The sequence below is a fragment of the Mustela nivalis genome (genome assembly GCF_964662115.1).
Source record: "Mustela nivalis genome assembly, chromosome: 5".
Lineage (NCBI taxonomy): Eukaryota > Metazoa > Chordata > Mammalia > Carnivora > Mustelidae > Mustela > Mustela nivalis.
The window spans coordinates 157,689,510-157,716,700 of NC_139024.1; the positions used below are offsets into that span (position 1 = coordinate 157,689,510).

The 27,191-nt window shown below is 59.8% G+C and overlaps 2 protein-coding genes and 1 long non-coding RNA gene across 5 annotated transcripts; 1 reads left to right on the forward strand and 2 right to left on the reverse strand.

Moving 5' to 3' along the window:
* The first annotated feature begins 816 nt into the window (after positions 1-816).
* On the forward strand, positions 817-8,622 carry LOC309864390 (tripartite motif-containing protein 10-like). Of its 2 annotated transcripts, none has more exons than XM_082729835.1 (8): positions 817-1,190; positions 1,329-1,834; positions 2,953-3,048; positions 3,566-3,796; positions 4,385-4,407; positions 4,665-4,780; positions 5,827-5,859; positions 6,834-8,622. In XM_082729835.1, the coding sequence occupies exons 2-8, from the start codon at positions 1,391-1,393 to the stop codon at positions 7,349-7,351; spliced, it is 1,461 nt and encodes a 486-aa protein (XP_082585961.1). In that variant the 5' UTR covers positions 817-1,190; positions 1,329-1,390; the 3' UTR covers positions 7,352-8,622. The 2 variants fall into 2 exon arrangements, with proteins under 2 accessions (XP_082585961.1, XP_082585960.1); XM_082729834.1 differs by having other exon boundaries at positions 817-1,123.
* LOC309864392 lies at positions 2,813-4,407 on the reverse strand. The gene is made up of 3 exons (XR_014311495.1): positions 3,966-4,407; positions 3,614-3,754; positions 2,813-2,946 (listed from the first exon to the last, which is right to left on the reverse strand). It is a non-coding gene; the product is annotated as an uncharacterized lncRNA (long non-coding RNA).
* Positions 8,623-9,397: 775 nt separating the features above from the next.
* Positions 9,398-25,926, reverse strand: TRIM40 (tripartite motif containing 40). 2 transcript variants are annotated; one of them, XM_082730728.1, is made up of 7 exons: positions 23,788-25,926; positions 20,830-21,170; positions 18,917-19,138; positions 16,676-17,865; positions 10,944-11,096; positions 10,656-10,675; positions 9,398-10,488 (listed from the first exon to the last, which is right to left on the reverse strand). In XM_082730728.1, exons 4-7 carry the CDS (start codon positions 17,408-17,410, stop codon positions 10,338-10,340), a joined length of 1,059 nt encoding a protein of 352 aa, XP_082586854.1. In that variant the 5' UTR covers positions 17,411-17,865; positions 18,917-19,138; positions 20,830-21,170; positions 23,788-25,926; the 3' UTR covers positions 9,398-10,337. The 2 variants fall into 2 exon arrangements, with proteins under 2 accessions (XP_082586854.1, XP_082586853.1); XM_082730727.1 differs by having other exon boundaries at positions 10,656-10,678.
* Positions 25,927-27,191: the final 1,265 nt, after the last annotated feature.

The window sequence follows — 27,191 nt, forward strand, 5'->3', positions numbered from 1 at the left end:
CGAGTCTCCTGGCTCAGGGCACGTGCCCCCAGCCCCTGTGCTGCCTCCACCTGATGGTCCAGGCCATGGTCCATCCACTCCTTGCATCTGTGCCTGAAACCCAGGGGAACCCCATTCTGACGCTAGCCATCTGCCCTGCGCTGTTTCCCTTGCTCTGCCCCTGAGCTGCTGTGTGTACCCCATTTCCTTCCCAACCGCCCTGGCCCTCCCAGGGGGTGGGGCAGCCACCCGCCCCCGCCCTCCCAGAGCCTGCAGCTCCGCGCTGCCACGGAGCACGAGAATGCGGCGGGTCCCAGCGAAGATGCGCAGCTCACCAAATGATACACCTGTTAGAAGGGACGGAAAATACCTCTTTCCTCATTCTTACACTGGTTACACGTGGAAATGATTGTATTGGGGGCTAAATAAAATACTAAAATTAACTTCCCTTTTTAAAATACGGCCAGGTCCCTTCTTCTCTCTTTCCAGAAAAAATAAAATAAAATAAAATAAAATAAAATACGGCCGGGTGGAAACTTGAATTGCACCGGTGGCTCCCGTGGTGTTTGTGTGGGGGCACAGCTCTGGGACGCTCGCACCTCCCCACGCATACACGGGGCCCCTGCGGTCGCAGTGCCAGGCTCACTCCAGAGCGGCGGGGGGCTCCAGGCGCCCCGCGGACAGACACCGGCGTGAGCGGTGGGTCCCAAACGAGTGCCGGTGGTTGCCAGTTTCCTTCCTGCTCCCCACTCAGGGCTGACTCTCGCCTCTGTGGAAGCCGCCGCAGGCCGGGGGCATGTCTCTGAGCGCAGCCAGCTTATCTGTGCCCTCCCACTCGCTGGGCCGGCCGATACCGTATCTCCCTGGGGGCAGCTGGTCCTACCGCAGGAGGCTGGTGTGGCCTCTCTGGTCCCCAACCCGGTCCGCCTCCCACCCCAAACAAGGACTATCTCTGCCAGCTGTGGACGACGAAGATACGGCCAGCGCGGGTGCAGGGACAGGTCAGACGCCACGCCCTGGGCTGTGGGCTGCAGCCCAGACAGTGCCTGAGGACGGCTCTGGAATGCAGGCCCCTCCTTCCTCCCTCTCCTGGAGCGGGGGCGTCTGCTCCTTTGGGAGGAGGACAAGAGGACCTCGGCATCAGGTGGGTGCCTTGTCCTTGGGGGCGCGTGTGTGCGCATGTCTGTGCGTGCGCGCGTCCGTGTGCACAGGTGAGTGTGTGTCTGTGTGTGCGCACATGTCTGTGTGTGTGCCTGCGCGTCCACAACCGCCGGGGCGTCTGTGCGTATCTACGACGTGGCCGTGTCTGGCCGTGTGAGGACGAGTGTGTGATCTTGCTGTTTTCCCAGATCCTTCCAGCTCAGCCCCGCACCGAGAGTGACCTTGAGGTGCCAGCGGGCACAGCGGGTCCATGGCCGCAGCCGCCTCCGTGACCAGCCTGGCGGACGAGGTCAACTGCCCCATCTGCCAGGGCACCCTGAGGGAGCCGGTCACCATCGACTGTGGCCACAACTTCTGCCGGGGCTGCCTCACACGCTACTGCGAGATCCCAGGCACAGACCCCGCGGAGGCCCTCCACGGGGAGGCCCTCCCCTGCCCCCTCTGCAAGGAGCCCTTCCGCCCGGGGAGCTTCCGGCCCAACTGGCAGTTGGCCAGCGTGGTGGAGAGCATCGAACACCTCAAGCTGGTGTCTTCGCCGGACTCGGGGGCAGAGGACCTCTGCAGGGAGCACGGGGAGAAGATCTACTTCTTCTGTGAGGACGATGAGACGCAGCTGTGCGTGGTGTGCCGGGAGGCCTGGGAGCACCGGGCCCACACCGTGCGCTTCCTGGACGAGGCAGCAGGGCCCTACAGGGTAGGAGAGGGCACGCGGGGCTCCGGGGCACAGCCCGCCTCCCTCTCCCTGGCCTCCCTCGGGCAGGAGCCCCAGGTGTGCCGCAGCACGTTCCGTGTTGCTCACCTGCGGCCACAGTTTCCGGGGCGCAACAAGGACGCGTGGATTGTTTGGGTGGCCACGGGGGTCCGCCCCGCACGCCTGAGGGTGTCTGCGTTTGGGGGACGATTGTGCAGACAGTGTGATGTGCACGGACATGCATGTGGTGTGTGCAGGGAGGCCTGTGTGCTCGTGTTGGTGAATAAACCAGTGTTTGCGTGCAGGGGGGCACACGGGTGTGCGGTCCTCCCCGTCACCCACTGCGTGTCTGTGTCCACGAGCTCACCGGCGTGACGGGAGAGCATCATCTGCCTTCCTCAGTGTCCCTACGTGGATGTTTGTGTGTGTGAACCTGTTCCTATTCTACTCCAGACCAAGCCGTTTTTACAGCAGTGTGTCGGCTATTTTTATATTATCCAAGTGTCTTCTCCCGTCTGGAATCAGACACAGAAAATGGGTTCTATTCACAACAAGCGACTGTGTGTACGCGTTCCCTCGGACAGAGATGCGCGCAAGTCGGAACACGTTCAAGAAGTGCATATCAGGCTCGGGACAGATCCCAGGCCTAGCTTACCAGACACAAAACAAATTAGGGTTGTTGCTTTTTAAAGATTTTATTTATTTATTTGACAGACAGAGCTCACAAGCAGGCAGAGAGGCAGGCAGAGAGAGAGAGAGGAGGAAGCAGGCTCCCCGCTGAGCAGAGAGCCCGATGCGGGGCTCGATCCCAGGACCCTGAGATCATGACCTGAGCCGAAGGCAGAGGCTTAACCCACTGAGCCACCCAGGCACCCCAACAAATTAGGGTTTTTAAGCTGAAGACTGCCAGCCTCAGATGGGGAAACTGAGTCATGGGCTGTGTTGGCACCGGGAGAGGTTCCTGGAGAGCACAGGGAGAAGGAAAGGGCCTGGAGAGAGCCAGATGCTGCGGACAGTTGGGACACAGGTGTCGTCAGCCAGGGGGTGCCCCCTCCGTCGGGTCATGTCCTCTTCACCAGTCATTGCTTCTGTGTAACGTGCTACATACTTTCTCTCTGCAGGAACAAATCCAGAAGTGTCTTGAGTGTCTAAGAAAAGAGAGAGAGGAGATTCAAAGAATCCAGTCGAGAGAAAACGAAAGGATCCAAGTCCTCCTGGTAGGTCTCCGTCTGCTCCTGGACCTTGTCCCCCCCCACCGGGATCCAGTGGCCCCCTGAAGCCAAGGCCACGTAGCACGGGGGCTGGGAGGTCACTCTAGTGGCCACTCTAGCGGACGCCCACCGGAACGAGTGCATCTCTGCTCGGCGTGAGGTGGGAGTAGGAGTCGGCAGGACCTCCCAGACCTGCTTTGAGGCTGTAAGGACCAAAGGCGATTCGGCCCAGGACACAGCCTTGTGCTGAGGGGAGAGCGCGCCCTGTGAGAGGCAGGAGGCAGGCTGTCCCACCCCCTCCCCGGCTAGGCTTCTAGAAGCCCAAACGGAAGGGGCAGCTCCCAGAAACCGCCCAGCAGGAGGGACCTGGGGCAGGGGTTCCAATTCTCCACCCAAGGAGGAGGCCGTGGATCTGGGCCGGAGGGAGACGGGGCTGAACTAACTGGGGAAAGAGAAGGAAAGGGAGGGAGAGGAGGAGGAGGAGGAGGCATCACCCTCCCAGCCTCCCCTCCTGCCCCGTCAGTGTCAGGTCGCCACCAGGAGACAGAAAGTGGTCTTCGAGTTTGCACACCTGAGCCAGTTCCTGGAGGAGCAGCAGAGCGTGCTCCTGGCCCAGCTGGAGAAGCTGGATGGGGACATCCTGAGGCAACGGGACGCGTTCGACGTCCTGGTCAGCGAGGAGATCTGCCGGTTCAGCAGCCTGATCTCGGAGCTGGAGGAGAAGAACGGGAGGCCCGCCCGGGAGCTGCTGACGGTGAGACCCTTCACCCGCGGCCGCCTCTGACTTCCCGCGCCCTCCCCTTCACCCTGAGGGCAAGAGAGGTCCTGAATTCCAGCGCCGGCTGCCCACACAGGCCCTGGTCACTCTGCATCCTGGCTTCTCACTGTCCCATGTCCATCGAACTGGGGGGCCCTTTCCTTACCTGCCTCTCGGGGTACTGTGAGACTCCAACAGGAAGATGCAGTGGAAACGAGCAGTTTGAAAAGCATCTCGTGCTCTGCAAAGACATGTCCCGTGCTGTTTCCGAGGCCGGGGGTGCTGTGGGGCCACCCAGCACTCAGGAAGCTCTTCCCGAGATAGCGGGGGGGGCCCAGCGAGGCATCAGATGGGCAGCGTGATTGGGGGCCACACTCCCAGTTTACGGGACTGAGAGCAGGGGCCTTGGCCTCCAGCAGGCTGCCAGGTCCCTCGGCTGTGTGGCTGCATGGGATCAGAGGGCGGCCTCTGTGACCCCGGACGCCTCACTAGCCCCAGAACTCAGCGGCTGCAGGATCTTGGGTGCTTTTCCTCTGTGGCAACATGGAGTTTGTCTGAACTCATGCCCTCCCCTCTTTCTCCTAGGACATCAGAAGTACTCTGATAAGGTAAGCTGCCGTTCCCTCGTCTCCCGCGGGCGTGCATACACGGCGTCACACGCCTGACTCTTGCATGCCCACAGCCTTGTCCCGTCAATGGCACAACTTCACACACACGCGGGCCTTTGCACATGCAGCTGCCCAGCGGTGGGCAGTGGAGTGCGTCCCCGAGGAAGTGTGCCTGCCTGTGGGACCTGCTTCCCCTGTGCCCGGTTCGCAGGTGGCCAGCCGAGTCTGGAGACACCCCACTCTTTCCGTGCCCCTAGATGTGAAACCAGAAAGTGCCGGAAACCAGAGGCTGTGTCCCCTGAGCTGGGCCAGAGGATTCGGGACTTCCCCCAGCAGGCTGTCCCACTGAGGAGGGAGATGGAGATGTTTCTGGGTAAGAGGATCCCAGGGTTCCCCCAGGCACGGGGGTCCATGAAGCCTGGGACTGGGAACGCCCCCCACACTCCACCACCGCCCAAGGCTTGAGCGCCCTTTGGCTCGTACCTTCCGGGGCTTTCCTAGACTGTCCTTCCTTGCACGTGTTGGTAAAATCTGCCGGTCGGGATAACGTAACACTGGAGAGCAGTAATAGAGATGAAGATCTCTGGAAAAAAATTAACTGGTCTGAAAAACAATTACACAAGTAAATCTTATCTGCTGACCTTGAACAATATAAAAAATAATGATTAACAAACCCGTCATTTTTGATAATTTAAAAAGTCTGCAGAGGCACTTGTCATACATGGTAAGTTTCTGATGATGAACACGGCTAATTAATAACCAGGCAGAGTGTTTCTTCGTGCCGTGGGGCTGCTGACTCTCTCGCGCCCCCCCTCCCCCCGGTCTGGCCGGCGCTCCAGGCCCCTGTGGGGACTGGGCCCGTGTTCCTGGAACAGGCCGTGCTGGTGGGAACAGGTGTGATGCCGGGCGTGACTCAGGCGTGCGGCTCTGGCAGCGCCCTGTCCCTGACGTCAGGGGGTGATGCTGCCCTTTTCCATGTGGCCTGCCCACAGCGACGTCCCCTGGATGGGCCCACACTGGAACCCGGCAGCCAGCACGCCCGTGGCCAGGCCGTGAGGGACGCCGTCCTCTAATCAAATCTGACCTTTGTTCCAAAAATTTCCCAGGAGAGTGAGAACTCAGTTCGCCCCTTTATCCTTTCTTCTGATCGATGTCTCTGGGGCACGTGCTCTGCCCCACGTGAGAGGCTGCTCAAGGCAGACACAGCCCCCCAGGGCCAGGCGGCCGCCCCCAGACCCCAGAGTCAGACGCACGCTGTCGCTGCTTCTCCAGACGCTGATGTTCAGAAGCACGGGTCTGGGGGTCCGTCTGCTGTCCCTGTCCCGTGCCCCCCGCGCTGGGGCCAGTCTCCTCACCGCTGAGCGGGGTGTGGTTTCACGAGACCAACGAGAGCTCATCCTGGTTTGTTCCTCTTCACAGAGAAGCTGTGCTGTGAGCTGGATTCTGAGCCAGGTAGGCGGCCTGCGCCAGGACGGGCGGGGGCGGGGAAGCCGTGGGTCATCGGGCCCCTGCCAGGCGCCCCGGAGTCCCCTGCCAGGCGCCCCGGAGTCCCCCGCCCGCACGCACACACGTGCACAAACACACACACGTGCACACACACACACACACACCCTGTCAAGAAGCGCGTGTTCTCCTCTGCACCTGCCGGGTGGGGACAAAGGTCACACCAGCCGGACCAGGGTCATCAAGAAGGGCTTCCTGGGCGAGGGGACTCTGATCTGGGTTTGGAGTCACTGGAGAGCGCACTCGGTCTCCGTGGAATTTAACAGCACTGTTAGCGGGAAGGCAGCCCCCGCAGGAGCCACCCAAGGCACCTGTCGGCCAGAGACCCGGCGCCTCGCGCTGCTGGGCCCACGGCCACACCTGCATCTAGAACCGTCCCACCTGCGGGCCACACTGTGCAGGATCCGTGCTGTGTTTCATGCTGGGAAGCACCCTCTGACTCGGATGGATCTAAAATCACGGAGGCAGCGGGAATAAGCTTCAGGCGAGCCCGAGCGCTCGCGGGGGGCAGACCAGGAGTGGGCCTGCCCTCGGGACGGAGCCGAGGTCCTCTCGGCCCTGGAGGTCTCGGAGGCAGGAGGGGTGGGGGCCGGCGGCAGCAGGGCAGGCACCACCTCGGGAGGCCACGCGTTGGCAGGGACAGGGCTGCCCTCCAAGGCTGGCACAAGCCGAGGACGGCGGGGGTGGAGCCCGGGCGTCTGTGAGCAGGCGGAGCACGCCCCGTCACCGGCCGGGCTGCTCAAAGCCCGGCCTCTGTCCCGGGGGGTCTGCGGGGAAGTCGGAGCAGCGGGACTCCTGCATGGTTCTGGGAGACACGCGTGCCGCAGGCCCGGGGACACGGAGAATGACACCAGCAGGCGGGGGCGGGGCGTTAACCGCTCCCGCAGGTGCTACACAGGCGCTGCCGTCTCTGTCCTCTGCAGCGGACATCTGCCTGGACCCCCAGACCGCCCACCCCAAGCTCCTCGTATCTGAGGACCGGAGGCGTGCGCAGTTCTCCTACAAGTGGCAGAGCTCGCCAGACAGCCCCCAGCGCTTTGACCGGGCCACCTGTGTCCTGGCCCTCGGCGGCTTCACGGCGGGGAGACACACGTGGCTGGTGAAGGTGGACCTGGCGCACGGGGGCAGCTGCACGGTGGGCGTGGTGAGCGAGGCCGTGAGGCGGAAGGGGGAGCTGCGGATGCGGCCGGAGGAGGGCGTGTGGGCCGTGAGGCTGGCCTGGGGCTTCGTGTCGGCGCTGGGTTCCTTCCCCACGCGGCTGGCGCTGCAGGAGCAGCCCCGGCAGGTGCGCGTGTCCCTGGACTACGAGGTGGGCTGGGTGACCTTCGCCAACGCGGTCAGCCAGGAGCCCATCTACACCTTCACAGCCTCCTTTACCCACAAGGTCTTTCCCTTCTTTGGGCTCTGGGGCCGAGGGTCCAGCTTCTCCGTGAGCTCCTGAGAGGCGGTCACCCTCTGCCGGGACCAGCTCCCTGGAGGACGGTGCCAACGCCACCCCCGACAGCTCCCGGGGGACGGGGTGGAAGTCCGGCAGGGCGAGGACTTGGAGGACAAGGTGGGTGGCCCCCATGTGCTGTTCAGGCCTCTTCCTTGACACCCGTGGCCGGCCTGGGGCTCCAGGGACACAGGAGTCCTGGGCTGGGGCCCGGAGACGGGGCTGGAGACCAGCCTGTGGCCACACTGTGTGATCGGGGACAAGGAGCCTCTCCTCATCCGTCTTCTTCCAGAGAAACGAGGGTTCGTATATGTGCGCCTGCGGGAAGCCCCCGGTGAGCCAGGCAGGATGGGGCCACTGCTGCTGTGAAAATGAAAAAAGTCTGGCATCTGCAGGAGCTCACAGACCAGACAGAGGCGGCAAGAGGACATCACAGCGGGGGCAGGGGGAGAGTGCGGGGCCCAGCCCGGCCGGAAGGCTTCCTGGGAAGGAGTGCTGTAGACGCGTGCGCCCGGGGAGGGGAGAAGGTCGGCAGAGGCCGGACTGGCTGGCCCTGCAGCCCTCGGACGCTGGGTGACCGGACCCTGACCCTGCCCACGGCCTCCTGGCCCCGACACACGTCAGCTGAGGTGCAAGGCCGGACATGGTAACCGGCGGCCCACACTGTCCCTTACGGCGGCAGTCACAGTCTGGGCTGGAGAACGGGCTGGTGGGAAGGATGAGGCCCAGAGAGCTGCGCTGTGGGGCAGAGACGCGCCCGCGCACAAGGCTGCGGATTCCCCGCAGGGGGCACCGGCAGCAGCGCCGACGAGGCTCCAGGCCTGGACTCACTGGTGTCCAGGGGTCAGCGTGGGGAAGGGAGAGAGCCAGGGTCGGGGGCATGGAAAGGGAGGGACGTCAGCCGCCCCGGGGTCGGGGTCAGGGGGGACGTGAGAGGCTGTGTGCACAGTATGGTTCTCACGCCCTCTGTGGTCTGGGGCTCGTCTTCCACTCTGTGCAAACGTGTCGCTCCCTGCCAACCTCGTCAGCACTGTTGGCTCTCCTTAAACACAAACTGAAGTGGGGTCACCTCCCCATGAGCCTGGGAGCCCGTGCAGGCCAAGGCCCCTGCCTGGGGGTCTGCTTGTCCTTCTTGGGGCTCAGGCAGAGGACACGTGGGCCCAGGAGCGGCGGCTGCACGGGGCTGAGCACATCCTCTGGGCACGTTCACGATGTCTATAAAATATATTTGGGGAAGGGGCACCTGAGTGGCTTGGTGAGTTAAGCGTCTGCCTTCGACCCAGGTCATGATCCCGGGGTCCTGGGATCCAGCCCCGTGTCGGGCTCCCTGCTCGGCGGGAAGGCTGCTTCTCCCCCTCCCACGGCCCCTGCTGTGTTCCCTCTCTCGCTGTCTCTCTGTCAAATAGATAAATATTAATATATATATTCCCAGAAAACGTTATATTCAAATCTGTAGATGCGTGTAAGTCTCTCAGTGATGGTAATACAAGCCCGAAGCCCCACACCTGGGGTCCACTGAGAACTGGCCTGGGTTTCTGTTGGTGTTGGCAGGCCTGGTAAGACACGAGTGGCCGGCCCGCAGCTGCGAGAGGATGGTGTGCAGTATGTCCCTGAAGCTGCCCCTGAGGAGTCCCGTCTCACGGGCGGGGTGAGGTGTGTGCAGCCAAGGTCACGCAGTGAGGGCCGGAGCGCCCATCTGGCCCACGGGCCTGAACCACTGTGGGGCGGGCAGGTCCCGGGGAGCTAGCTCACACGGCCACACTCCCCACGAAGGGCCTGCATCTGTTCCCCTCGCTGAGAAACGCAACTGCTGGTAACTTGGTGACTCGGGGCAGCTGTGGGGGCCTGCTTGTCCTGGACCGGCCCTCAGGGTCCCCGCCTGCCCCACAAGAGCTCGGGTCTGAGCCGCCTTCCTGGCTGCCACCCTCTCCAGGCCCCGTGGGAGGGCTGCAGCCTGTCTTGTCGGCCGTGGGTTCCCCTGAGGCTCTTGTCCCCACCCCCCGCCCCAGTAGCAGCACCTTCATTCACCAAGACAGAGATCGTTCCAAAGAAGAGCTTTGTTAGAACTGACGGGTGAAGGAGGAAAAGGGGTTTTCCACCACAACCAGGCCTCACGGGGAAGCCATGGCCGGTGGGGAGGGGCCAGGCTCAGAGGGAGAGCTCGCAGCACGCGGAGTGTTCTAGGTGTTCCCTCATTTAATCCTCCCGACACCCGTGCTGCGGTGGTGCCCGCGGGAGCAGCCCCACCGTGCACGTGACAGAACGAGGCCCGTGCGGCTGAGCCCCTGGCCAGGTTCCCGCAGAGCCAAGGGCAAGGGCGCACAAGACTCGTCGCACATGCGGACGTGGGGGTTCGGGTCCAAGCCCGGCCGGGGACCACCGTCGGCGTCCGCGTGTCTGGGCCAGCAGGATGCTGCCGCGGGCAGGAGCGGGGACCGCCGTCCCGGTGTCGGGGTCCGAGTGCCTGGGATGGGCTCACACCGTAGGCAGAACTCATGCTTTTGCAGCCCGGCCTGAGGGCCCTGCTCCCTGTGGGCCGAGGGCCGGAGGCTGTGGCCAGTCGAGTGGCCGCCTGCGGGTCCCTGGCCGGCCCTCGTGCTTCATCGGCCCAGCGCGGACGGTGTCCGAGGAGTCCTGCCTGCCGTGACCACACAGGGTAGCGCAGCCACCAGAGGGACACTCCATGCCCTTTGTAGTCGCGCAGTCCAGCCACAGTCCTGCTCGTGGGAAGGGGTCATGGAGCCTTGGAGCGCATGTGGGGGACTGGGCGCTCCTGCCCTAGCACGACATGGGGAGACGCAGGCCCTGCCGTCTGCTCGCGGGCAGCATGGCGGTCTCAGGCCTGACGTGTGCGGGGTCAGCTGCGAGCGTGAGCAAGTCTCGGGAAGGAGGCTCAGGCATCTGGTCCGACCGGCGGGGACGAGCCCAGGGGGTCCTGCTCGGGAGATGCGGGGGCCCAGAACCTCCTGGGCCAGCCTCCTGGGGGACTGGCCTAGCAGAAGGAGGGGGAGTTGGGAGGCGGGGGTGGGGGTTGGGGTGAGCCTGGGCGGTCCAGGAAACAGCTGGTGGCAGCCACGCAGGACGGCAGCAGGGGGCTCAGCATCCTCTTCTGCTGCAGGCCCTCTCCGTTCTGCGGAGTGTTCCTAGAAACCAGGAAACCTCAGCCGTCCTGCTGCCTCGGCCCCGGCGTGCTGCAGGGGGGCCCGAGGCGGCGGGGCAGGGACCCCGGCAGACCCCGGGGAGGCCAAGCGCAGGCACATGTCTGTGATGTGGATGTGTGGGCGCACAAGGGGGACGGGACGGTCCCTACCTGTCCAGGAAGTCGCCGACCTGCTAGCATAGAGAGCGAGAGAGAGTCAGTCAGTGTGGGCTGGGCACCCCGCTTCCGCCACCTCCAACCCCTCCGGCCCGTCCCAGGCCTCGCAGATCCCAGGGGCCCCTCCTGGCCCCCTGCTCTGCCCCGCGTGTCACCAGGAAGCAGGGCTCTGTCACCATGGCCAGCAGGGACCCCCGCCCCGGAGGAGGAGCACGGTCTCCATCCTCGCCGTCCACACCTGCGGCAGGTGGGCGCCCAGGCCTTCTCCAGAGTTCTGCTCACCTTCATGAACTCTCTGAGCTTCAAGTCCTGCAGGCACAGGGCCACCAGGACCAGCATGTCGTCCAGCAGGAGCGGCCTGTTCTTGGGCTGGTCTGGCCGCTGCCCGAGGGGGGCTTCCTGCTGCAGGCTCTCCCGCTCAGCCTCCACCGGAACCTGTGGGACGGATCCCCAGAGACTCAGTTTCGTGGGGGCCCCTCCACCCCTGGGCCTTTGGGCCCTCCCGAGGCAACACCAGCGCCCTCCCCTCCCCCGCCCCCCCACGCCATCAGCAGAGCCCACCGGACACGCGTGTCGTCCATCACCGGCCTGGCGCTGCCCACCTGTCCGGTGCACATAGCCAAGAGGGACAGACTGCTCCCCCCACAGGGACAAAGGCCTGCGGTTTGTGTTTTCTGGGGATGAGCAGCTCGCGGGCCCTGACGGTGCCTGGGAGCCGGTGAGTGGGACTGGCCTCCGCCGCGTGTCTAAACCCCACGAGGAGCACACGGCTGAACTGGAGCCGAGTCCCTGGGCCAGCGGACCCCGGGGCCGAACCCAGCACCCAGCTCCTGGCCCCCAGGACCCCTCCCGACACACCCATCAGGCTGTTCCAGACACACAGGGGTCAGAGCCCAGCAACCGGCCACCAGGACCCTCGCAGGCGGCCCCTCCCGGGACCCTGCGCCTCCCCCCAGCCCGGCTGGAGGTTTCTGCCCTCCTGTGCCCTGAGCGCGCAGAGCTCTCTCCTGTGTCTCAGCAACCTCCCCAATCTGTTGGTGAGCAATTCCTAGAGGGACACACAGTGGTCTATCCGCCTGGGGCCTGGGTGGTGGGAGGGCCTGATCACGAGACCTGGTACGGGACAGTTCTGCCGAAAACTGAATGCATGGTGCTTGGGGTCAGGGGCACGGAGCTCACCAGATGGAGGATGACGGGAAAGCAAAGGCAGAGGCGTAACTACGGAAAATGACAGAGTCGCAGGACTTTCTCCCTGGACTCCGGGGCGTTTCCTCCCAACACCCAAACGCTGCGTGTGGACCGCCGTGACCGCTGGCACAGCACGCCAGCCCAGCGGACTGACCCCGCGGAGCCGCACAGCCCCGGGCACCCCTTCCCCTTCCTGGACACAAGCCTCGTGGCTCGCAGCCCCACAGCCCCAGGAAGCACAGCCTCTCTCAGTCTCAGATCAGTGTCTCCCTGGGTCCCTGGGTAGCCCCTGAAGCTGTGGATACAGTAAAGGGTTTCAGTGCCCTGAACAGTCTGCTTTCAGGGAAGCAAAGCTAAATGAAGCTGGTGCTGCCACAGACACGGGATTTCATGGTTTACGTGCACGGTAAGGGGGTGTCCCCAAGGGCAGCGCCAGGTGGGATCAGCTACAGGTGCCGGCTCCCCTGCGGGGTGACAGACCCACGAAGCCGCACTGGGGACACGGCACAGTCCTGGGGACAAGAACCCACAGAAAGTGGGAGAAGTGAGAGCTCGGGGACAGACCCAGGTCACAAGGAGATCAGAAAGAAAAGTAGGACATCATTGGTGAGAGAAGGGACAGGGTCTGGAGAAGACCACGTTCTGAAAACTGACTCCCAACGCAGAGAAGACCTTCCTGGATCCAAACAGGAAGAAGGCTCTAGACGGAAGGAAGACCCCAGCGTGAAGGTAACACGGCAACGTCAGCAGAAAATATCGTTAGAGAATCAGTCGTGACCTGTGGGGTCTGAAAACAAACCCTCATCAACATTCACTATTGCGGCTTGGTGACGACACCGTGCACAAAATTAATAGCGAAATGCCAGGTTGAGAGAGGACCGCCCAGGGTCGGAAACCAACAGGAGACTCAGCTGTGGGATGTAGAAAGGGAAGCTGGCGCGTCAGGACGAGGACAGGAACCCGAGAGAAGGTTTGCGAAGAACATCAGTCGTTGATTCGCAGAAGAGGGCGCGCGAAGGGCTCTCGTGCGCGTGAACGGACGCCCAAGCTCACCAGGGACCTCGGAAACGGACGGTTACACGGCATCGAAACCTTGTTTGACGCCCGTCAGACTAACACAGATCTCACACCCGGTAACGCTGGGTGACGGGAAGGTCCGTCTGACCCGCAGGCTGGCCACGGGCGCCCGGGCTGGGCCCCCAGGGTGTGCCCGCCTCAGGGAGCCTCAGATCCTGTCTCTGGGTCGGTGCCCCGGGGGGGCCCTTCCTCAGTTGGGGCTAAGAGGCTCGCGGCAGCACCGCCGTGCCACAGAGAGCGGGGGTCCCGCCCATCTGCTCCTGGGAACGTGCAAGGGCAGCGCGGCAGGCAGGAAAAGCAGGAAACAGGAGAGGCCTACGGTCCTGTCGTGTTCACTCAGCCCGTAAGCACGGAGGCAGCATATGTTCTACCAAACCCTCTACAAATAAGAACCCAACGCAGACTCGCCAAGGTTGCCCTGCGGGGAGAGGGACGGCGATTAAGTGGAAAACCCAGCAAGCCCAGGAGGGCGGGTGTGGGCCGAAGATAAGGACGGGAGGCTCGCTGGAGAGCAGCGGTTTCATGCATTAGGTCCCTCCTGCAGGGTCAGGAAAATATTTTCCGGAGATTTTGTCGCAGCTGCTGGCTGTTTATTAGGAGTGTTTTCTAATTTTTGTCATCTTTTGGCCTCATTTTCCCTGGCAGACTCTCAGAACTTAACTGCTTCGCTCAGGGAGAAGTGCGCAGGGAGACGTGGCGCTCGGAGGACACCACTTGGGAAGCTCTTCCTCACCGCAGGGGTCTGCGGAGGACGCCCAGCAGCCAGAGGGCCTCACCTGGGTCCCCGGCCGGCTCTTTGTCCGCCCTCCCGGCCACCTTCCAGGCCCCACGTCCTCGGGGCCCGGGCACAGCCCAGCCACGGGCTGGCTTCTCTTCAGAAGCTGCTCCCTCCAGGTCCGGAGAGCTCTGGGAATGAACTCCATCTGGACGGCCTCTTTTCAGGCCTCCTCTCCTCTGAGGTGACTGTCCCCATGTCCCTCCCCGTCCCCACCCCTGCCCACCCTTCCTTGTCCTGGTCCTCTCTAGACTCAGTCCTGAGGACATTACATCTATCTCCTTGGATGGAGACACCTTTATGCAGGGGATCCCGTGGCTGGATTCTAGGGATCCTACCCCAGGCTCTCTGTGGAGATCCACACGTCTCATCCTGCCGCATGTCTAGGACCCTAAATGTGCCCCAACGTGGACTCAACTTGTCCTAAATGAAGTGATGCTTCCTTCAGACCTGCCCTCCCTTCCATTTCCACCCGGGTTCTCGCCCCGGAAACTCGGGAAGCCCCTCGGGTCCCTCCCTTCCCCGGCGGTGTATCCTGCCGACGGCTGTCATCATAAACTCCTCGGATGTGACGGGCTTCTCGGGACTGGGTCTGTGTGCGCCCTCGCTCTTCCTCGGTCCCCACACTGGCCAGCTTCTCTGCTAGGTCCCCGCTGGGCGCCACTGGCTCCACGAGGCCCACCCCGGCCCCCCACACACGGGCCACTGTGACTCCCTTCTCAGAGCCTGGCTGGTCTCCCTCCCGCTGCGGCAGAAGCCCGGCAGCAGGGACGGCGCCTGCCTGTCCGTCCTTTGCCAGCAAACACGGTCATTCCTAACACACTCCAGGAGCTTACTGGGGTCTTTTGCAAGGGAACGAACATTGTCACTTATTTTAGTCTTCCTGTCCTATTTAAAGCGGACCTGGGGACGGGGATTCTGAATCACCTCTGGGCTTCCTTCGAGACCGCGCAGCGTCCCACACAGAGCAGAGCTGGAGAAGCCTCGCCGTGATTGTGCCGGCCTCTTCGGCTGTGGGACACCTGTCCCCGGGCCCTGCACGCAGAGAGCCGGCCTCCCTGGCTTTCTAGATCATATCTCCACCTGCCCATCGTCCCTCCGATCCGGACTCCCCCTCCTCATCCTATACCATAACACATCCTCAAAGAGTCAATATCTAAATGAAGATTTTGAATACTCACCTTTCATACTGAACAGAAAGAAACCCTGGTGAAAATATGTCCATTTTCCACCCAATCGAATACTAACTGGATTGGGGCTGAAGGGTGGGCAGGTCTGTAACGACAATCTTAAAGCCAAGGGGCAAAATAAACATAGTGGATATCCACAAAAAATCTAACACGTAAGAGGACTGGGAGGGTCCTGAGACCCAGCCAACATTAACACACAGTGCAAAGGTGTGCATTCCGACTGGCCAGGCACATAGGCAGAAATAAACAGAAGGATGGGCCACCTGGGTGGCTCAGTGGGTTAAAGCATCTGCCTTCGGCTCAGGTCATGATCTCAGGGTCCTGGGATCGAGCCCCGAATAGGGCTCTCAGCTTAGCAGGGAGCCTGCTTCCCCCTCTCTCTGGGCCTACTTGGGATCTCTGTCTGTGAAATAAATAAATAAAATCTTAAAAGAAAGAAAGAAAGAAAGAAACAGAAGAACAGGAGTCAAGAAAGTAGACAAGCGTATGTTCCGACACAGCAGATTACAAGGCTGGGATCCAAATCCGCGGGGCCACTCTGGATTATTCAATAAAAAGGGTCGGGAAAAACCAATCTGAACTTGGAAGGTACCTCACACTGTCCCCAAAGTATTCTCTTGGAGACCCCAAGTACCCTAGAACATGTGTTGAAGGATCTTCACCCAGACAGTCTATGCGATCTCAAAACAAAACAATAACCTTGAAATAACCCCACGTCTGCTGCTCGTGGCGCCCTCACAGAGGGCGGTGCGGTGGCTGAAGAATTCGTAAGAATCCATCTGGACACACTGATGGGAAAATGGGTAAATGTCCAAGGTGTACTTTTAGATGACAAGAAGGAGCTACCCAACAAATGGAGAATCCTTGGGCTAGGTGGGTGTGGGGCGTTTACAGAGGGCGTTCACACAGTGTTCTGAAAGAGGGGTACGCAGAAACCTACCCATGGTTACCTCCGGGAAGCAGCAAGATTCTCATTTTGAGCTTGTTCCTTACAGTGTTGACTGAATGTATTACCAAGAGCGTGTAACTTTTATGATAAAAATTAAGATAAAAATAACCACTGTAGGCAGGAAGGCAGGCAGGCAGGCAGGCAAAGGAAGAGGAAAAGAGAGAATCGTGTACCCATTTCCAGGCTTCAGTACATTGGCAGGATCGACAAATACCATCTGGTTTCACTCATGTGTGATATTGAAGAAACAAAACGAACCAGCAAAGGAGAGAGAGAGAGAACCACAGAACAGCCTCTAACTCCAGAGCACACCCTGACGGCCACCAGAGGAGCGGGGAGGGGTGGGCAGGCGGCTGCTGGGGGACAGGGGGTCCCGCAGGGAGGTGATGTATACCTGAGCTATGTTGCACTGCGAGCTCACTACGCCGGAATTCAATTTAAAGACCATAGTTCCAAAGTCTCATGAAATACACGTAGACAGCCGGGTCCTCACCAGCATATGCAAAAGCTGATCCCACTTCTCACCGAACGTCCAGTTGTATCAAGCAGGGGACCCTAGGGTCTGGTCCTGGAAGAGCTGCCTGTCCTCAGGCCCACGCCCCTCCCCCTGATGAGCAAACTGAGGGCCTCTCACGCGGCCTGGGATGCAGCGCCTCAGGCACTGCCGCGCCTAGACCCCTCAGCAGACGGACTCTGGGGCACCCGCTGTGGGGCAGAGTCTGATGAGGGTCCGAAGCAGGGGAAGCGGAAGGTCGGAGAAGCGCTGAGTTTCCAAGCGTGTGCGGGGAGCGGGGCAGGAGGGGGCATTACCCCGTGGGGCAGGAGGGGACCTTACCTCGCAGAGGCCGACCACGCCGTCTCCCAGAACCTCCTCGGAACAGGGCTGCTGGTGCAGGGGGCGGCGGAGGACTCCGGAGGCCGAGGCCTCGGCAGTGGGCAGAAGCAGGGGGTCGGGATAGAAGAGGGGTGTGCCCTCCGAGCTCAGGGCCCCCCGCAGGGGCTGCTGGCAGGTGGGGCAGACGCGCTCTCCCTCGAGGTCCTTCCACGGAGGCACCATGGCCCAGGCGGTCCTCCTGTCCACAGGCCCCCCTTCTCCTGTGTGGTTCTGGAGGGGCCTGTGCACAGACCACCGGGACAAGAAGGCCCTGATGGAGGGGGACAGTCCATGGGCAGCAGAGGAGGCATGGCTCAGCCCCCCGGGGTCCGACAACTGCCCACTGTCTGCGACCAGGGCCGCGGCCCAGTCATGCACCCCATGGGTCTGCACCTGGCAGAGGTCTCTGCTGGGCCCCGACGCACACCCTCCAGCCTCTGAAAACCTGTCTTGATCTGTCCCGCGTGGGGCGCCAGCAGACGATTTGCAGCCACTTCTGTTGTCCTCTCCAGAGCCTTCTGTATTTGCAGAGCTCAGAGTGCCTGGAAGGCAAGACATCCTCAGCCTCAAAGCTGACTGTCTCCGACGGGTGGGCAGCGGAGAGAAGGGGATATTTTCAGGCATCCTCGCCCACCCGGGACTGCAGGAGCCTGGGGGCCACGGTGGCAGCGTGGGGCTGCGGCCATCGGCATCCATGTCTCCCCCCCTCTCGGTCAGTGTGCTTTCCTGGGCAACATGGATTCCACGATGAAAGAACGAAAGAGAAAGAGGACAGGGCGTGTAGAGCCAACCCGGGCCGGGCAAAGTCCGAAGGCCTCTTCCCTTCCTTTCAGAGCGTCTCCAAAGAGGAGCCAGAGGAGCCCAAGACGGCCGCCCTTGCCTTAAACATTCTCACTGCCACTTCTCCAGACCACTCGCCTCCCCTCGTGCTGCCCCTCCGCGTCCCTGCTGCCCCTCCAGGTCGTCCTCGGGGCTGTCCAGGCAAAAGGCCTTCGGTGAAGGCTCTCCCTGGCGCGTGTCGGGAGCCCTGGGGCAGAGGGGAGGGGCCCCTCCTTCCTGGAAACCGGGACTGCCGGGAAGGTGAAGCCCCAACCGCCACCGGGGTGGGGTCTAGGTGAACGTTGGCTGGGGAAGGTGTGGCTGGTTTGCACCTGGGGAGGGAGAAGGTCTTGGTGCGTTCGGTGTAAACAGGACGCAAGCGAGAGCCAAGTCCCCAAAGCCCCACCTGCGCAGCCCCTGTCGGGTGTCACGGAAGCTGCCTCTCCATGCGACCCCGGGACGGCCCCGCCCACTGTCCTGGGGCTGACCCCCGCCCTGACCCCAGGCGTCCCTGACACCCGCCCTGATGGCTCTGTTGCTAGCTGTGACTCTGGACCCTGAGTCCAAACCCCACATGGAGTGAAGAAGTGACTAAATAATAAAATCTTTCAAAACCAGGAAGAGGCTGGAAACGTGAGGTACTTGGGAGGGCCTCACTCCACGGCCCCTCCCTGCCCCCCCCACCCCGGCCGCAGCCAGTCACTGTCCCCAAGCCCAGTTCCCTGACTTCCCCTCGTCGCATGAGTGAGTTGGCGTCCTTCTCAGTGTCCGCACCACCTCATCGTGCGGCTTCCCCCGAGCCGGGGAGCTCGAGCCCTCTCCACCTCCCTGCCAGTCCCCGCAGACCTGCCTCCCCAAACTCATCCGCTTGGGGGCTGGGCTGTGTGCACCCCGCTTCTCCCCATCCCCCCGGAACACCCAGTACGGAGCCCCTTCAGCTCCGTGACTTGCTCGGTCCAGCACCTCCCTCTGAACCGTGGTAGACCTGGGATTTTGCCTCCTGAAATCAGCAACCCCGGCCTGGACCCGAGCTCCTCTGCCCGCATCTGTTCCTGTCTCCAGCCCTTGACCCTGCCACGTTCCTGTCCTGTTTCATGATGCCAGGTGGGGAGCCTGCCCACGGCCACACAGGGAACACGGAGAGCCGGGACCCAGATCCCAACATGTGTCGCGCTGACCACATGCTTCCTCACCCAGGACGTCCCATCTTAGAGCTCAGCAGAGGCTTGGTAAGTGGACCGGGCATCAGTAGCTGGATTCTGGACAGACGGGGGCAGAACAGCACCTGACACCGTCCGGCCGTGTGTAGAGTCACTCGGTCCTATTCTTGGGTTTCCCACTGGCTAACTGAAAGACTACAAGGCAGGCGTCCGCCCTACCCACCTTCACACGAGCTCAAGAACATGTCGGCATGGACATCGTGCAGGGAAAGACAGAGTCGACCCCATTCAGAAAGACGTGCACGGAGGGAGCTCGGCCAGTGATACCTCGATGGCACTGCACGGTGGCAGACGGTGACTGTCCTCCAGACGGCGCATGTCACACACCAGAGACTAAACAACATTCTTGTCCAGTCTGTGTCAGTAAGAAACACCTTCAATCTCTCTGTGGAAAAAAGCCACCATCACAACATCAAGAGACAAATGATCAAATCAAGCTGTAAAAACAAACATGTTTACAACGCTCGTCAAATTCAGAGGGCTGCTTTGCCAACACAGGGAGACACAGGGAGCCTCCGAATACACAAGCAGTATTAGCTGTCGGTGGGAAAACTGGGCAGCGTACGTGGACGCTTCATAGAAGAACCACAGAATATCTCTACCTCATAAACGATGCTCAATCTCGCTCACACGAAGAAAACCCCATTAAAGTGACACTGAAATCAAACGTCCGGACGATGAGAAGACAGGGTGGGGACTTTTCCCGGGGACCCCCACCTGCACATTTTAACCTGGGACAAAGTTTAAACCATTACTTAAGTATTTTAGTATTTTAGAAGAGGGACCATCAGGGGCTAGAATGATAAGATTCTAGACTCAGCAAAACGTCTGGGTGTCAAGACTCCTGGTGGCCCAGTGGGTGAAGCATCCGGCTCAGGTCATGACCCCAGGGTCCTGGGACCAAGTCCTCGTCCGGCTCGCTACTCCGTCTGGAGTCTGCTTCTCCCTCTGTCCCTTGCCCTGCTTGTGCGCCCTCTCGCGCGCGCTCTCTCTCTCCCTCCCTCTCAAATAAACAAAATCTTTCTTTTTTCTCAAATAAACAAAATCTTAAAAAAAAAGGAAGAGTGTGACTCAGATCCTCACTCCAGACCTGGAGAGCTCCTGTTCCGGGCCCATGTCCCCTGACAGGTGACCACGCGTCACAGCTGGAAGTGGAGGGTGCGATTATCCCCCGCCACACGGCCTCGCAGCGTAGCCTCGCACAGAGCGCGTGCTCTGGGAGGTCTTGAGCGAGTTGAGCTGCTGTAACATATTGCAGTCAGGAGTCGCGTTGGGTGATTTGCCCCGTTTCCGCCTGCTTGGACCCCTGGTTGCCGCCTCGCTGGGAGGGAAGGCCCGTGTCCGCCTTGCGGCCGCTCTGAACTCCTCACGTTAGTGTGAGCCCCGCTGGCCGGTTTCCTGTTCACCCTCGGGGGCCCCACCGACAGCAGGGCAGGCTGTCCACCGCATGACCGCTGCCTCTCCAGAGGACGGCTGGCGGAGACCCGGCCCCAGGCCCGTCCAGGAGCAGCTCCGAGCCCAGATCCCCTCTGATCTGCACTCAGGGGTGCGGGGGGGCGCCCCCCCTTGCTGCCCTACCACCTCACTTACCACCCTGGGACCTTTGCCACCGCCAACCCACGACTTCAGCTCCTGCCTCGCTCCCTGAGCGATGGGATTAAGTCTCCCCTTCTTTGCACGCTCGCCTCTAGCTAACACAGGGGTGGGCATCTCAAATGCTCCTTCTGAAAGTCTCCAATTAAATCCTAAGCGGGAATCCTCGAGACGTGTCCTCAGCCTGCCTCCAAACTGACCACTCAGAAACGTTCCCTCATTGGGAGTCCCACACTGGAAACTGCCTTCTCTGCCGGCTCCTAGGTTCCCTTTCCCCCGCTGTGGCCGCCCCTGGAAGGACAGCTCCCCGTGCAGGGACGTTGGGGTAAAGGCCACAGCCAGCCGTCCCCTCTGTCCCTTGGCAGTGGCGCTGACACAGGGCCGTGGCCTCCCTGAGCCCCAGAGCCAGCCAGATCCTTCCTCCTGCCCCTTGGAGACATCATCAGCACCCCAAATTCAAGGTAGCTTCTGAATTATTCTTACCTGGTTCCCTGCCCCCCAGTCTGGCACAGATGAAGGAGGGGTCCTTCAGCCGTGCGGGGCCCCGTCTCTCTGTGAGAGGCAATTGGTGCTGTCCCAACACAGGACGCAGATCTGCACACCTCTCTGGACGGGACCACGCTCCACGCTGCCCAGACCCAGGGGCGCTGTGACGTTCCTTTCAAGAAGGATGGTTTCCAGAGGTGGGGATGGTTGAAAATAGGTGATGGGGCGCCTGGGCGGCTCAGTCCTTGGAGTATCCAACTCTTGATCTCGGCTCAGGTCATGATCTCAGGATCCTGAGTTCGAGCCCCACGTGGGCTCCATGCTGGGTGCGCAGCCTACTTTAAAAATAAATGAAATTAAAAACTTAACTAAAAAATAAAGAAAATAAAAAGGATAGCTTTAAAGCTGGCATTGTAATTCCTCAGGGCAAGAGATTCCCGGCTGAGGCACGTTAACTCAGTGTGTCGGTTTGGGGAGGAGGAGGGGCACACAGCCGTGCAAGCCAAGCGGAAGAAGGGTCCGGCCCAGGAGAGACAGCCGGCAGGGCGGCCAGAGCCAGGGGCCAAGGCAGGAGGCTCGCGGGTAAAATGTCAAAGAAGTGAGAACGGAGCCTCAAGTTTTCTGCTCTGGAATTAGGAAGCGGAAGGTCAGGGGCGCAGGAACTGGAGCGGCGAGACTCAGGGGATACCTCAGGACTGTGGCGAAAGCTGGTCTCCTGGAGGCCCCGGGATTCTACCCGACGGCACGGAGGCCGCGGCCTGAAGGGAAGGCGAGAGTCCTCCTCCAGGTGGTTAAAGGGTCCTGGAGTCCTAAACTCCGTGTGATCCCACTCGTGTGGAGCACATGCACAGCGGGAGGACCACGGGGAAGGAGGGAAAACTGAAGGGGGAAATCAGAGAGGGAGACGGACCATGAGGGGACCAAACCGAGGGTCACAGAGGGGCGGGGTGGGGTGACCGGGGGATGGGCACGAAGCAGAGCATGAGTGGTGACAGGCCCTTGGAGATACACGCAACTGATGAAAGACTGACCTCTACCTGTGAGACCCATAATACACTGCGTGTTAATTTAACTGAATTTAAATTAAAAATAAATAAAATTAGCTGAAGCTGGGGGAATAAAAGAACATGCGGAGTAGCTGCTCCCGAGAATCCCAGACAGACCAGCCTTCGTGGATACTTTGACAGTCAGGGTTGTAGGAAGAGCTGTATGCCCCAGGGGCACCTGTGTGCAGGGGGTGGGGGTGCTGACTGTCAGCCCTGGGTTGGAAACACCTGTTTCAAACAAAGGATAGAACTACGCAATTAGCCCCTTCTCTGGAACTGGGGACCTTGTGAACCTCCAGTTCCAGACTTCATGGAGGGAGGCATGCAGTGTTGGGAGGTGAGGCGGGTGAGGGCGGGCAGTGTGGGGGCCAGGGTGCACAGCGGGGGAGCGCGCAGGATGGTCCTCCACCAAGCTCCTCATTCCCACTGGCCCTTCCCAAGCCCCACCCCGCGATGTACCCCAGCCACGTGTCCATATGGTCCCGCTCGTTTATGCAACGTGCAGAACATATTAGAACCACAGTGCAGATTGCCATGTCTTCTATTTATTTTCCTTTGTGTCAGGTGGCATTTGGGGGGGCGATCCAGCTGGAGAGAAACAGAGGCTTACGTGGTTTGGCGGTGCTGAGATATGGGGGTTCATCAGTTCTTGCTGGGTGTCTTTGTGCAGAAAGGGCTTCAAGGAACACCTCTGCCATCCACTGACACCACTCAGCCGACTTCAGGGTCAGAAGCCGGGCCCAGTGGATGCGTCATGGTAAGACCACGTCGTGTGCCTCCCCGAGCCGGCACATCCTCCCCAGCCCAGACACGCACGACTGAAAGTCCACGATTCAGGCCATCGGTGTCTGGTCAAAGTGGATGTTCCCTTCTTCAGGAATATATCTATCCCTGTTTGTATTACTCTATACAATTATCTACAGCATAAAATAAAATTACATTTCACATATTTTTGTACGAAATCAACAGAAGTTGTTCTGATATCAGAAAGTGAACAAAAGGGAAAAATTTTCAGATCAAACCCAAATCAACAGCTGAGGAGGAGATAAATTTTTAACTAGAAGAAGACACTCCTAGAGCCCTTGAAAATCAATTGACGAAAAACAATAAACCTACAAGCACACTGAAATTTTTAAATTTTCATGTTGATTTAGCATGAAATACTGGCATCCACAAAGAATCTAGAACTCATAAAACACTTTTGCAACAAGGAATTAAAAACAAACACATCGATGACCTTCAGCAATTTAAGGTTTGTCACTGCCCAAGAAAACTTGAAATGCCCTGAAATCATAGAGCTCATGTCAGAATCTCTTGACAGAAGTTTTCCCCAAGTTAACAATACTGAAAATCGACATTACCAATAATCACTATAAAGCTGAAATTAACTTTTCTAAACTTTCCATTTGAAAGCCTGTTAACCATGCTAGAGGAAATACCAATTTATTCACTCTTGTTGGAGAAAATGTATTTTAAAATTGCTGTCAAATAAAGATGGAATCAAAGATACTAAGCTAAAAATAGAGGGAAAATATACAAGTGGTCAGACAGTTAAAAATGTGTAGTTGTTTTGGTGTTTGTGGTCAGCTTTTTAACATTTTTTTTAAAGATTTTATTTATTTATTTGAGAGACAGAGATCACAAGTAGGCAGAGAGGCAGGCAGAGAGAGAGGAGGAAGCAGGCTCAGAGAGCCTGATGCGGGCTCGATCCCAGGACCCTGGGATCATGACCTGAGCAGAAGGCAGAGGCTTTAACCCACTGAGCCACCCAGGCGCCCCAGCTTTTTAACATTTTTAATTTGTCATCGTTACAAGTAAATGTTCCCTTTGGCTCGTTTACATTTTCTCATTTTGTGATCCTTTTATCTTTTTATTTTTTTCCATTTTATTTTGCGGGACTTGAACTCACCCCTGAGATCAAGGGTCACATGCTCTCTCCCCTGGGCCAGCCAGAGAGCCCAGTCCTCTTTCTTGACGGGGGTCTAGCAGTGGGTCTGCTCAAGCCCCACCAACCTGGGGCCGCCCCCCAGTCCTCCGGCCCGGGCAGTCTGGGGACCCTGAGCGGGCCACAGCAGGTGCGGGCAGCGGCAGGCAGGGTGACGCGGCAGGCGGGGCGCAGCGGCAGTTAGCGGCCGCGCCGGGCGCAAAGCAGGGTGCGCGCCCCGCCAGGGAGCCCAGCGCCCCGCCCTCAGGAGCCCGCGTTCGGGCCTTTTCCGTCCACCCGCGCGGCCTCCGACTTCCAGGCAGGGCTCCCCTGCATCGAAAGTGGGGCAACAGTATCGGGATTGCCCCCAATCCGTTCATTTTTTATAACGCCCGGAGTCCCCCAGGCGCGGGGGCGCGCGCCTGGCTCCTTGCCGAGCACGCCCACCGGCCGCCCGCGCCCCAACCACCCCAACGTTCCTAACGGCCTCCGACCGCCGTCACCCACGACAGACAGTCCCCCGACCAGGGCCACTCGGCCCCCACGCAGCCACCCTCCGCCGCGGAGCCGCCGCCCAGGGGACAGTGCCCCGAGTGTCCGCGCCCACCCCGCCCGGCCCGTCTAGCCCGTCGGACCCGCGCACCCGGCCCTGCGCACCCGGCCCTGCGCACCCGGCCCTGCCCGGAGCTGCCATCTCCGTCGTACAGATGGAGCGGCGCGCCCCCCGCGTCCTGAAAGGCTGGTCACCAAGGCCAGTCCCGTAATGGACTCTGGCAAAGATCAACACCGGCTTTCCCGCAGAGAGGCAGCCTCGGAAAACCGCCTCGGAGCTGGTTCGCGGCGGGACCCTCAGCCCTTCCAAAACCCTGCCCCAGTCCACTTAGCAAAAGCTCTCGGAGCGGTTCAGCCCAAACCAGTGGACAGAAGAAGCCGTGTCCAGAAGCGGAGGCCGCCGAAATCTTTGCTCGCTTACAGGTTTTTAATGCATCATTAGCACCACGGGGCGTTTTCTGTTTGGCTCCTCTTTCTGCCTCTAGAGCGGACTCCGCTCCAACCTCCTGTCACATCCTGATCTGCAAACTGAGACCTATCAGGGGCCCTAATGTCACAGCGCTGCTCCTGATGCCGGTGCTGCACGGAGCTAGAATCCGGGGGCCCCCACCTGCGCGCCCACGGGCTTCCTGGTCCTGAGCCTGGTCAGGAGCGCTGATCCGACCCCAGCTCTTCTGGTCGCAAGATTCGGGGTGCGGGGGGCTGTGTGCGAGCTCAAGACTGGCCTGCTAAGGGAAGCAAAGACAAGCAGGTGTTCTGAAGCCAGCCCCCGGGGAAACCAGAGCCTGGGTCAGAGGGGTTTCCGTCTCCACCCGTGCGCTGAGGAATTGCGACTTCCTGCAAGTGAAGACAACTAAAAAGTCTGGATAAAATATTTTTGAAGTGTCTGAAAAATTAAAATTCGGGAGAGGAAAGGGTGCTGTAGAGGGGAGCCTGGCCCCTGGGGTTGCTTCTGTCTGGGGACGTTTGCTGATTGTTGCAGGCTGCTGAGATCCCAAACTGTGTCGCGGGCAGCCTTTAAAGGAGCTAGAAATGAAGTCCCAGGCCCCTAAATGTCGTGCTGACCTTGTTTAAGGTGACTCTTGGCTTGTGTTAAAAACGAAAATCTTCCTGGGAAGAAACTTGACATCATTGTAGGCTTTGAATGACTTTTTCATATACTTTTCCAAATATCTCGCTCACAAGCAGAGATAAGTGGGCTCCAGAGGGAGAAGAGAGCGGGACCAACAGGATGGGACCACGGGGCTTCAGAAATCCGGGCTGCTGGACACGGACCGAGCAGCAAACGTGCTGATGCTACACTCCGGGAAATCAAAGTGGAGCTGGGAAGACGTGACAGACAGCCAGGAATTATAACAAGTGGCAGAGCAGAATTGGAGAAAAATCTTTTTAAAAGACTGACACAGTGTGGAGCCCCAAAGTCCTGAAGTCATGGGAATGGGTTCTGGTGGGCTCGGTGGCTCAGGGTGAGCCCAGGAAGTGGGAAGATCTCGGCATCTGGAGAGAGCAGCTCCCTGCTTCCCGACTGGCTTCCTTCACGACAAAATGACAGAGCCAGAAAATAAAATAGTAATATCATTCTTATGATGTAATTCCATTTTTTAAAAGGATTTCATTTATTTGAGAGAGTGAAAAAGAGAGCCTAAGAGGGGGAAGGCAGAGGGAGAAGCAGACCCCTGCTGAGCAGGGAGCCCGATGCGGGACTCCACCCCAGACTCCAGGATCATGCCCTGAGCGGAAGAAGTCGCTCAACCAACTGAGCCACCCAGGGACCCCTGATGTAATTTAATGTTTAAAGAGTTATACACTTACACACTTTTTAAAAGATTTTATTATTTGAGAGAGAGCACGAGGTGGGGAGGGGCAGAGGGAGAGAGAGAAGCAGACTCCTTGCTGAGCAGGGAGCCCGATGCGGGACTCGAGCCCAGCACTCTGGGATCATGGGATGAACTTGATCCCAGGACCCTAAGATCATGACCTGAACTCCATTCCAGGACTGAGATCCTGACTGGAACGTGATCCCAGGACGCTGGGATCACTACCTGAGCCAAAGGCAGATGCTTGACCGACTGAGCCTCCCAGATGCCTCACACTTAAATTCACTTAGTTCAATACTTAAGACATAAAAAGATGTCCGTTGAGAAGATTTACCACCTCTACTCACCCCTCGGCCACGACCCCATCCCTGCCACACGGGAAACTCTCTTGTTTTCTGTGTGTCCTTCCAGTGTTTCTTTAGCAGTAAATCAAGTATATTATTTGTGTTTCTCCCTTTTACTAGCAAAATTTTGCACCCTGAGCGTTGTATTTTCAGTTAACGAGGCAGCCTGAAGATCTTTGTCACTTCAGCACAAAGGCCTCTATAAAATCCTCAGTTAACATAGCAACAAGAATCACTATTTCGCCCCAGGAGCCGGGGTGGGTGCCGAGGACAGCAAGATGGAGAGACGTGGTCATGGGGGAGAGCCTGGACTCTCCCAGTCTTAGAGGGGAAGCCTGCCTGGGATTCAGCTTCGGGCAGGACGACGCTGCGTCCCCGTGCGCACCGTGGACTCCTGGCAACAGCCAGCCGAGGTCCCACGGCGCCGCACATGGTCCGCGCGTTGGGGTGCCGGTGAGCGCAGGGCTGCCTGGCAGGAGACTGACGGCCTTGTCCCCGCAGACGGGGCCTGTGCAGCTAAAGAAGGTGTGTCGGGGGCCCCTGTGAAGCCACCAGGAAAGCAGACAGAAAAACTGTCCGTTTTAACAGCTTCTTTTCTGTCTTCGTCTAAAACCAATAAGATGTCTTTTTTTTTTTGACAAGTTAAAAACATGACTACGAACATTTTACCACAACT

Coding starts and splice junctions, on each gene's coding strand:
- LOC309864390 (XM_082729835.1), top strand. CDS start 1,391: ATGGCCGCAGCCGCCTCCGTGACCAGCCTGGCGGACGAGGTCAACTGC. Junction 3,049..3,565: donor AAAGGATCCAAGTCCTCCTG/GTAGGTCTCCGT, acceptor CTGCCCCGTCAG/TGTCAGGTCGCCACCAGGAG. Junction 4,408..4,664: donor ATCAGAAGTACTCTGATAAG/GTAAGCTGCCGT, acceptor CCGTGCCCCTAG/ATGTGAAACCAGAAAGTGCC.
- TRIM40 (XM_082730727.1), bottom strand. CDS start 17,410: ATGGATGCCGATGGCCGCAGCCCCACGCTGCCACCGTGGCCCCCAGGC. Junction 11,097..16,675: donor GCGTGGTCGGCCTCTGCGAG/GTAAGGTCCCCT, acceptor TCCGTCCCACAG/GTTCCGGTGGAGGCTGAGCG. Junction 10,489..10,655: donor GTCGGCGACTTCCTGGACAG/GTAGGGACCGTC, acceptor CCTGGTTTCTAG/GAACACTCCGCAGAACGGAG.